This window comes from Entelurus aequoreus, linkage group LG20 (assembly GCF_033978785.1).
Source record: "Entelurus aequoreus isolate RoL-2023_Sb linkage group LG20, RoL_Eaeq_v1.1, whole genome shotgun sequence".
In the NCBI taxonomy this organism is placed as follows: Eukaryota; Metazoa; Chordata; class Actinopteri; order Syngnathiformes; family Syngnathidae; genus Entelurus; species Entelurus aequoreus.
In genome coordinates, this window is record NC_084750.1 from 13,481,394 (window position 1) to 13,493,779 (window position 12,386).

Here is a 12,386-nt window from a genome sequence, read left to right on the forward strand (position 1 = left end):
ATCAATTACAATAAATTGTGATATGAATTATTCACCTATTTAAGGCTCCAATTATATTAATATAGCACTTTTGTGTAATATTGCATATTTTGTGTTTTTTTGGCTCAAAAAATAATCAATTACAATAAATTGTGATATGAATTATTCACCTATTTAAGGCTCCAATTATATTAATATTACACTTTTGTGTAATATTGCATATTTTGTGTTTTTTTTGGCTCAAAAAATAATCATTTACAATAAACAGGGATATGAATTATTCACCTATTTAAGGCTCCAATTATATTATTACACTTTTGTGTAATATTGCATATTTTGTGTTTTTTTTGCTAAAAAAATAATCAATTACAATAAATTGTGATATGAATTATTCACCTATTTAAGGCTCCAATTATATTAATATTGCGCTTTTGTGTAATATTGCATATTTTGTGTTTTTTTTGGCTCAAAAAATAATCAATTACAATAAACAGGGATAGGAATTATTCACCTATTTAAGGCTCCAATTAAATTAATATTGCACTTTTGTGTAATATTGCATATTTTGTGTTTATTATATTATTATTTTTATTTGCAGTCTAACATCGGCTCCTTATCGGGGGCTAGCAATACAGCTAATGGGAGCGATCAATTCTACCTTTAAAAATGCATTCAAAAAACGTCAATACTTCAATCAATCAATGTTTATTTATATAGCCCTAAATCACAAGTGTCTCAAAGGGCTGCTTCATTTACGTTCTGCAACCTGAGAGCACGAGGACAAAACGCGTCTGCGATAGACAAGCAAATTGTGCTGACTAAAAAACAATCATATTACATTGTAAGTAATATCCACCATGTCATGTTTTGTCTCTTTTTAAAGTGTGACTCACTCGATGGCCAGTTTATTTGTTCCAGCTGGACAAGGACGTTTTCTCCGGTTTATTGGGGCGAGCACTCCATTTATGTCGAAATAGCACGTCTCCAAGTTCCACATTTATAGAGTCGTCACTTTCACCTCACTCTCTCGGCTTCCGTCCGCTCCAACGTCTCACCCTTCCTTTGTGTTCGCTTCTAGAAGCAGTAGTTCATCCTCAGTATATTCAGGTACAAAAAGATAAGGTTGTGAATCCTCGTTTGTCCAAAAATAGTTGTCTTTGTTGTCTGTTTTTGACTCTGCCATGATTAGAGCACACACAAGTGTTTTGTATCCGGAAGTCGGACTTGCATTGTTGCCAGAAGTCGGACACTCGCTGCTATGGAACAGAAATCAATGCGCGGAAGAAGTTAGTTCCGGCAATGACTACAATCATCAAAATACTGTAAATATTGTACATATTACATATTGTTATGAAGGTGTCTGTTACTACATTATATATATACTTGCAGTGTGTATATTGTACATATTACATATTGTTATGAAGGTGTCTGTTACTACATTATATATATACTTGCAGTGTGTATATTGTACATATTACATATTGTTATGAAGGTGTTTGTTACTACATTATATATATACTTGCAGTGTGTATATTGTACATATTACATATTGTTATGAAGGTGTCTGTTACTACATTATATATATACTTGCAGTGTGTATATTGTACATATTACATATTGTTATGAAGGTGTCTGTTACTACATTATATATATATATACTTGCAGTGTGTATATTGTACATATTGCATATGGTTATGAAGGTGTCTGTTACTACATTATATATACTTGCAGTGTGTATATTGTACATATTACATATTGTTATGAAGGTGTCTGTTACTACATTATATATATACTTGCAGTGTGTATATTGTACATATTACATATTGTTATGAAGGTGTCTGTTACTACATTATATATATACTTGCAGTGTGTATATTGTACATATTGTTATGAAGGTGTCTGTTACTACATTATATATATACTTGCAGTGTGTATATTGTACATATTACATATTGTTATGAAGGTGCCTGTTACTACATTATATATATACTTGCATTTTTTTACATAAATAAATACAATCATGTGTGCTTACGGACTGTATCCCTGCAGACTGTATTGATCTATATTGATATATAATGTATATATTGTGTTTTTTATGTAAATTTCAACAACAACAACAAAAAAAACAAAAAAAATTTTCTTTTTTTTTTTTCTTTTTTTTTTTTCTAATTTCTTGTGCGGCCCGGTACCAATCGGTCCGCGGCCCGGTGGTTGGGGACCACTGTGTTACTACATTATATATATACTTGCAGTGTGTATATTGTACATATTACATATTGTTATGAAGGTGTCTGTTACTACATTATATATATACTTGCAGTGTGTATATTGTACATATTGTTATGAAGGTGTCTGTTACTACAGTGGTTCCCAACCTTTTTTTTTTGTAGCTGCGGACCAGTCAACGCTTGAAAATTTGTCCCACGGCCCGTTTTGGGGTGGGGGGGGGGGGGGGGGGGGTATTTAAAAAAAAAAAAAAAAAAAAAAATGTTATGTAAAAAAATATATATATATTTTTTTTTTACATACATTTTTTTAAATAATAATAATAATAATAATAATAATAATAATAAATAAATACAATCATGTGTGCTTACGGACTGTATCCCTGCAGACTGTATTGATCTATATTGATATATAATGTATATATTGTGTTTTTTTATGTGGATTTCATAAAAAAAAAAAATAAATAATTTTATTTATTTATTTATTTTTTTCTAATTTCTTGTGCGGCCCGGTACCAATCGGTCCGCGGCCCGGTGGTTGGGGACCACTGTGTTACTACATTATATATATACTTGCAGTGTGTATATTGTACATATTACATATTGTTATGAAGGTGTCTGTTACTACATTATGTATATACTTGCAGTGTGTATATTGTACATATTACATATTGTTATGAAGGTGTCTGTTACTACATGATATATATATACTTGCAGTGTGTATATTGTACATATTGTTATGAAGGTGTCTGTTACTACAGTGGTTCCCAACCTTTTTTTTTGTAGCTGCGGACCGGTCAACGCTTGAAAATTTGTCCCACGGACCGGTTGGGGGGGGTATTAAAAAATAAAAAAAATAAAAAAATTTATGTTAAAAAAAAAAAAAAATTTTTTTTTTTTACATACATTTTTTAAAATAATAATAATAATAAATAAATACAATCATGTGTGCTTGCGGACTGTATCCCTGCAGACTGTATTGATCTATATTGATATATAATGTATATATTGTGTTTTTTATGTGGATTTCATTAAAAAAAAAAAAAAAAATTTTTTTTTTTTTTTTTTCTAATTTCTTGTGCGGCCCGGTACCAATCGGTCCGCGGCCCGGTGGTTGGGGACCACTGTGTTACTACATTATATATATACTTGCAGTGTGCATATTGTACATATTACATATTGTTATGAAGGTGTCTGTTACTAAGTTACATATAACGTAAAAAAAAAAAAGTGCAGTTCCCCTTTAAGATGCCCCAAAAGTGATGAGAAACATCAGCTTTCCTTTGGTCAAGTGAGTTCCTTCCTTCCTGTTCCGCTGCTTGTACAGTAAGTGAGTCACAGCACTGAGTAGGAAGTAGAAGTGTATTTTCTAGCGTTGTAGCTTGTGGAAGACACCTCTCATAGGCTTTGACAGATGCTTATTTGGAACATCCTTCACGTCACTAAGCTCCACAGTCATTCACACTAAAAAGCTGCCGGTTGTCCCCTTGACTTATGGCCGACATCGTCACTCTTCCACAGGTTCGTGATGTTATCAACTGGCGAGGGGTGGTTATGTAACAAACTGTAATTGCGGGGGAATTAAGTGTTGCACACCTGATAAATGAGCGCACTTTAGGAGTGTCTTGGGAGGTGGCGTCCCATTTGATGGAGTCATGCTTGGGAAGGAAATGATAAGACGGCTCCCATTTCCAATTGACACGTGATGTAGTGAAGTGGAGGAGTTCCATGACAGCCAGACTGAAGAATGAATTCAGCAAAAGGCCATAAAAGCCATCATGGACATTTGACACATGCATCAAAAGTAAGATGGCACTCCATGATAGCCACAACAACAACAACGACGTCGTTGTATTTCAGCCATGCATCTTCCTCTTTTTTGTTAAATGGAGTCTTTACCCCAAGAGAGTCATTTTTTATCGTAGGAGGCTTGTTTTTAAAATGTCAGGATGCTCAAATCACTTCTGTTGAGTCCCTCAAAGCATGAAAACAAAACATAAAAATAATGCATTGAGTTATCTCCAGGGCAAGCTAAGAAGAAGATGATTTTTGGATGTGGTTCATCATCCACCACTCCATGGAGGAGATGGCTGTCCATACTTGATTACCAAATCATCCATACTTGTTTACTAAATCATCCATACTTGATTACTAAATCATCCATACTTGTTTACTAAATCATCCATACTTGTTGACTAAATCATCCATACTTGTTTACTAAATCATCCATACTTGTTGACCAAATCATCCATACTCGTTGACCAAATCATCCATACTTGATTACTAAATCCTCCATACTTGTTGACCAAATCATCCATACTTGATTACCAAATCATCCATACTTGATTACCAAATCATCCATACTTGTTGACCAAATCATCCATACTTGTTTACTAAATCATCCATACTTTTTGACCAAATCATCCATACTTGTTGACCAAATCATCCATACTTGTTTACTAAATCATCCATACTTGTTGACCAAATCATCCATACTTGTTTACTAAATCATCCATACTTGTTTACTAAATCATCCATACTTGTTGACCAAATCATCCATACTTGATTACTAAATCATCCATACTTGTTGACTAAATCATCCATACTTGTTGACTAAATCATTCATACTTGATTACTAAATCATCCATACTTGATTACTAAATCATCCATACTTGTTTACCAAATCATCCATACTTGTTTACTAAATCATCCATACTTGTTGACCAAATCATCCATACTTGATTACTAAATCATCCATACTTGTTGACTAAATCATCCATACTTGTTGACCAAATCATCCATACTTGATTACCAAATCATCCATACTTGATTACCAAATCATCCATACTTGTTGACCAAATCATCCATACTTGTTTACTAAATCATCCATACTTTTTGACCAAATCATCCATACTTGTTGACCAAATCATCCATACTTGTTTACTAAATCATCCATACTTGTTGACCAAATCATCCATACTTGTTTACTAAATCATCCATACTTGTTTACTAAATCATCCATACTTGTTGACCAAATCATCCATACTTGTTGACCAAATCATCCATACTTGATTACTAAATCATCCATACTTGTTGACTAAATCATCCATACTTGTTGACTAAATCATTCATACTTGATTACTAAATCATCCATACTTGATTACTAAATCATCCATACTTGTTTACCAAATCATCCATACTTGTTTACTAAATCATCCATACTTGTTGACCAAATCATCCATACTTGATTACTAAATCATCCATACTTGTTGACTAAATCATCCATACTTGTTGACTAAATCATCCATACTTGATTACTAAATCATCCATACTTGATTACTAAATCATCCATACTTGTTTACCAAATCATCCATACTTGTTTACTAAATCATCCATACTTGTTGACCAAATCATCCATACTTGATTACTAAATCATCCATACTTGTTGACCAAATCATCCATATTTGATTACTAAATCATCCATACTTGTTGACCAAAGCATCCATACTTGTTTACCAAATCATCCATACTTGTTTACCAAAGCATCCATACTTGTTTACCAAAGCATCCATACTTGTTGACCAAATCATCCACACTTGTTGACCAAATCATCCATACTTGTTGACCTAATCATCCATACTTCATATGTTGACCAAATCCTCCACACTTGTTTACTAAATCATCCATACTTGTTGACCAAATCATCCATACTTGTTTACCAAATCATCCATACTTGTTGACCAAATCATCCATACTTGTTTACTAAATCATCCATACTTGTTGACCAAATTATCCATACTTGTTGACCTAATCATCCATACTTCATATGTTGACCAAATCATCCATACTTGACCAAATCATCCATACTTCATAGGCTGACCAAATCATCCATACTTGTTGACCAAATCATCCATACTTGTTGTCCAAATCATCCATACTTGTTGACCAAATCATCCATACTTGTTGACTAAATCATCCATACTTGTTGACCAAATCATCCATACTTGACCAAATCATCCATACTTCATAGGCTGACCAAATCATCCATACTTGTTGACCAAATCATCCATACTTGTTGTCCAAATCATCCATACTTGTTGTCCAAATCATCCATACTTGTTGACCAAATCATCCATACTTCATATGTTGACCAAATCATCCATACTTGTTGACCAAATCATCCATACTTCATATGTTGACCAAATCATCCATACTTGTTGTCCAAATCATCCATACTTGTTGACCAAATCATCCATACTTGATTACCAAATCATCCATACTTGTTGACCAAATCATCCATACTTGTTGACCAAATAATCCGTACTTCATATGTTGACCAAATCATCCATACTTGTTGACCAAATCATCCATACTTGTTGACCAAATCATCCATACTTCATATGTTGACCAAATCATCCATTCTTGATTACCAAATCATCCATACTTGTTGACCAAATCATCCATACTTCATATGTTGACCAAATCATCCATACTTCATATGTTGACCAAATCATCCATACTTCATATGTTGACCAAATCATCCATACTTCATATGTTGACCAAATCATCCATACTTGTTGACCAAATCATCCATACTTCATATGTTGACCAAATCATCCATACTTGATTACCAAATCATCCATACTTGTTGACCAAATCATCCATACTTCATATGTTGACCAAATCATCCATACTTCATATGTTGACCAAATCATCCATACTTCATATGTTGACCAAATCATCCATACTTCATCAAATTACAGGATGTTATTTATGTAGTTTGATGATTTCCCTCAACTAATGTACTAACATCACGTGGTTTATTTTGTACATATGTAGCATCATCTACAAAGATACAAACAATTGCTATGGTGACATCTAGTGGACACATTTAGAACAGCTGTTTCTTCCATTCAAAAATTTCAGGTTCATTTTTATACTAAGCAAAGTCATCCCGCAGGCCGGATAAAACCTGATATAGATAGTTTTGACAGACCACCCACTGAGCCACTCTCAGTCAAGACCACTCACTGACTGTCATTATGTTCCATTCTTTCCATGCAAAGTGCTTTTGCATTCATCCCCACTACTTTTCTTTGACTCCACCAAAGTTAAAGAAAAAAAGGTTCAGCACATGCAGGATGTGACGTAGACCGGGGGTCAATGCCGGAGACATTATGGGATGTGACGGAGGGTAATGCAGCAGAACTGTCAGACGCAGAGCTGCATGTATTATTGAGTGAGTCATAGCAGAAATGTTCCTCAATCTTCACGAGACCCTCAGATGGGTCTTCCAGAACAACCTTTACAGGACGAACGGCCAGTTAGTTTAAATGATGGCCAGACAGGACGGTGGCGCCGTGGTCATGTCTGATCGCTCTCTACACTGCAAAAAGTGAAATCTAAGTACGATTAATATCTCAAATAAGGGTGATATTTGCTTATTTTCTGTCGGATAAAATCATTCTTCTCACTAAGCAGATTTTATGTTAGAGTGTTTTACTTGTTTTAAGTGTTTTGGTCCTAAATGATGTCAGTAAGATATTACAGCTTGTTGCTGAGATGTGATGACCTATATTGAGTAAAACATGCTTCAAACTAGAATATCAACTGTTGCAAAGCTGTGTCATCAACACTCACAAGTATAAAACTACTTTTTTAAAGTCATCATTTCTTATTTTAAGCATGAACAAAAAAAAAAATCATGATTTTGACACAATTGTGTCTCATAATTAAAACAGATGACAGCCAAATGGACTTTGCTGTTTTATTTCCAATGAAAAAATAGAAAATAGGTACTCATATAGTAGTACAGTTGGCACAGTACAGTTTATTGTTTATTGAATGGATCCCCATTAGCTGACGCCAAGGCGACTGCTAGTCTTCCTGGGGTCCATATAGGAGCATACAAAATTAAAATACAAAGAATACATGCATTACCAGACATTGTACAATGGAAAAATACAACATAAGATAAAGAGCTAGTTAAAACCAGTATTAAAATTCACGTCATGTGGGCAGCTGCAATAGGTGTATCTTCAAAGCTGTACAGTATACTGACAGTTAATATTTAAACATTTAACATTTCTAACAATTTTGAACACAAATAGTTCATGCACATTCAGATAAATTTTTCAAAATTACAATTAAAAAAATTTGACCGGGGCCCGGGCTTTATATATGCGCACTAATTGACTGAAAGAGCACACACTTGGCGCGATGATGTCATGTTATCCATGGAAAAATGCATTTTTAGACAATATGATTTGCCTGAGCGGTTAGGAGACCCCGAGAGTAACAAGATGTTGCCTTGTTGCCTTTCCATTAACAACAATAAATTAGTTTTTAGTACCGTATTTTTCGGACTATAAGTCGCAGTTCTTTTCATAGTTTGGCCGGGGGTGCGACTTATACTCAGGAGCGACTTATGTGTGTAATGATTAATACATTAGCGTAAAATATCCAATAATATTATTGATGTCATTCACGTAAGAGACTAGACGTATAAGATTTCATGGGATTTAGCGATTAGAAGTGACAGATTGTTTGGTAAACGTATAGCATGTTCTATATGTTATAGTTATTTGAATGACTCTTACCATAATATGTTACGTTAACATACCAGTTGGTTATTTATGCCTCCTATAACGTACACTTATTCAGCCTGTTGTTCACTATTCTTTAGACATTTTAAATTGCCTTTCAAATGTCTATTCTTGCTGTTGGCTTTTATCAAATACATTTCCCCAAAAAATGCGACTTATACTCCAGTGCGACTTATGTTTTTTACCTTCTTTATTATGCATTTTCGGCCGGTGCGACTTATACTCCGAAAAATACGGTTATCATTTCTTATTTCAAGCAGGAAAAAAAAAAAAATCATGATTTTGACACAATTGTGTCTCATAATTAAAACAGATGACAGCCAAATGGACTTTGCTGTTTTATTTCCAATAGAAAACACGTACTCATATAGTAGTACAGTTGGCACAGTACAGTAAACTGACAGTTAATATTTAAACATTTAACATTTCTAACAATTTTGAACAGAAATAGTTCATGCACATTCAGATACATTTTTCAAAATTACAATTAAAAAAATTTGCCTGGGGGCCGGGCTGTATATATGCGCACTAATTGACTGAAAGAGCACGCACTTGGCGCGATGATGTCATGTTATCCATGGAAAAATGCATTTTTAGACAATATGATTTGCCTGAGCGGCTAGGAGACCCCGAGAGTAACAAGATGTTGCCTTGTTGCCTTTCCATTAAGAACAATAAATCAGTTTTTAGTAGAGATGTCCGATGCTTTAAAATGTAATATCGGAAATTATTGGTATCGGTTTTTTTTATTATCGGTATCGGTTTTTTATTTTGTTTTTTTTTATTAAATCAACATAAAAAACACAAGATACACTTACAATTAATGCACCTACAATTAATGCACCAACCCAAAAAAACCTCCCTCCCCCATTCACACTCATTCACACAAAAGGGTTGTTTCTTTCTGTTATCAATATTCTGGTTCCTACATTATATATCAATATATATCAATACAGTCTGCAAGGGATACAGTCCGTAAGCACACATGATTGTGCGTGCTGCTGCTCCACTAATAGTACTAACCTTTAACAGTTAATTTTACTCATTTTCATTCATTACTAGTTTCTATGTAACTGTTTTTATATTGTTTTACTTTCTTTTGTATTCAAGAAAATGTTTTAAATTTATTTATCTTATTTTATTTTATTTAAAAAACAAAACAACCTTACCTTCACCATACCTGGTTGTCCAAATTAGGCATAATAATGTGTTAATTCCACGACTGTATATATCAGTATCGGTTGATATCGGTATCGGTAATTAAAGAGTTGGACAATATCGGAATATCGGATATCGGCAAAAAGCCATTATCGGACATCCCTAGTTTTTAGTATAAGTTTGCTGGTTTGAAGAAATGTAATGCCGAGCGCATATCATTATGTCAAGATAATGGCACTAGCATTTACTTCATTTAAAAATATTTATCAACATATTGAGCAAAAATGTCTCATATTTGTTTTTGCTACCAAGAAAAGTGCACTTGTTAATAGTGAGAATATACTTATTTTAAGCTATTTTTATGTTCATTGAGGTTAGCTAATTAGGGTCCGCCCTGTAACCAGTACAAAGGACTCCCACAGGGAGTCCTTTGTACTGGTTACAAAGGAACCTATTGAATTTGTAATGTTTATTATTATTATTATTATTATTATTCTTTATTCCGCACCGTTGCGCACTACTTTGCCCCCCTTAACATGCTTCAAAACTCACCAAATTTGACACACACATAGAAAAAGTGTGACAGCCAACTTTAGTAAAAAAAAACCTAACCCCAAAAATCCAAACTGCTCTCTAGCGCCCCCTAGGTAGTAAACTGCCTCTAACTCCCACTAGGAATGTTGTAGAGACATGAAACAAAAACCTCTACGTAGGTCCCACTTAGACCTACCTTTCATAATTTAACATCCTCTGGCTAAAACCAACAGGAAGTTGGCAATTTCCCCTTCAACACAAAAAATGACTAAAAACACTCATTTTTGCCTCTTTGACCTCTAATTTAATTTGACTTGTTTTGGAAAGTCTTCCAGTTTTCTTGTTCTATTGGCAGATAATTTTGCTTAGTTCAAATAAAATACCCCTCATTTTTGTATTTTGTATTCTTGTCTTTGAACACTGACTTTTTGCAGTGTGATGTCGTTGTCATGTACATGTCTTACAAACGCACCGCTTCAATCACTCGTTGCAAGTCCTCCGCAATAAACCACGATCTTCATTTTGGAAATGATGCTCCCCTTTGAGATAAAACGCCCCATAAAAGAAGTAAATGGCTTTGTGACGCCTCTTTGTCTTATAGTCCCCCTCTCATCAAATATGGTCACACAAAGACCGGGTATGCTTTTAGGGAAGTGTTCTTTGGTCTGTATGCTGGAAGTTGTTCTAAAATGATGTGTTGTGTGCAGATTATACCGAAAGAGGTTCGTTCGATGTGTTCCAGTTGAAAAAAAATCTAAAAAAAAACCCCAAACCAGTGAAGTTGTCACGTTGTGTAAATGGTAAATAAAAACAATGATTTGCAAATCATTTTCAACTTATATTCAATTGAATAGACTGCAAAGACAAGATATTTCATGTTCACACTGGAAAACTTTGTTATTTTTGGCAAATATTAGCTCATTTGGCATTTGATGCCTGCAACAGGTTTCAAAAAAGACTGATAAAGTTGAGGAATGCTCATCAAACACTTATTTGGAACATCCCACAGGTGAACAGGCTAATTGGGAACAGGTGGGTGCCATGATTGGGCGTAAAAGCAGCTGCCACGAAATGCTCAGTCGTTCACCAACAAGGACGGGGCGAGGGTCACCACTTAGTCAACAAATATGTGAGTAACTTGTCAAACAGTTTAAGAAGATGTCAGGTTCAAACACTGATGACATCTATTAAACAGACAAGAAGCAAGGAATCAGGCAGAGACAGAGTTCAATTTGGCTCAATGAGGAGAGACGATTGGGGCTGCACACTCAGTTCTACGCTCTAAGGACCAGTCCCACGTGCTCCTCTATTTATTCAGCAGCCCCAGTTGGACACCATGTATGATTATTCAGAAATGCAAATGTACTGACACTCGTGATATCGCCCTGCCTCTGCTTTGTCTGCGTCACGGCACTCGATGTTCTGGACACAAACACTGATACGAGACGACTGCAATTCAAGATTGCGAGTTGTCCCTTTGCACGGATAGAAAAGTACAACTTCAGCACAATTGATAATAACTATAGCAACGGCCTTTAAGCACAAGAGTTGTGCGATAACTTACACATAATTATTCTAACGAGAACAACATTTGTCAAGCAGCTATTGCAAGGAATTTAGGGACTTCACCATCTACGCTCCGTGATATCATCAAAAGCTTCGGAGAATCTGGAGAAATCACTGCACGTAAGCGGCAATGCCTCCTGGTAACAAGCGTACTCTGCAGTGGACATTTGTTTTGGGTCTATAGCAAAAGGTGTCCAAATGGTGGCCCTGGTTGTGAGTTCAAACCCCGGCCGAGTCATACCAAAGACTATAAAAATGGGAGCCCTGCTTGGCACTCAGCATCAAGGGTTGGAATTGGGGGTTAAATCACCAAAAATGA

General features: G+C 34.8%; 1 protein-coding gene across 1 annotated transcript in view; it reads left to right on the forward strand.

Moving 5' to 3' along the window:
• Positions 1–7,459: 7,459 nt before the first annotated feature.
• calcr (calcitonin receptor) overlaps positions 7,460–12,386 on the forward strand; it is a 134,335-nt gene continuing 129,408 nt past the window's right edge. The window contains exon 1 of the mRNA XM_062030389.1: positions 7,460–7,527. Within this exon, the coding sequence (XP_061886373.1) occupies positions 7,460–7,527 (68 nt within the window). The remainder of the gene's footprint in view (positions 7,528–12,386) is intronic.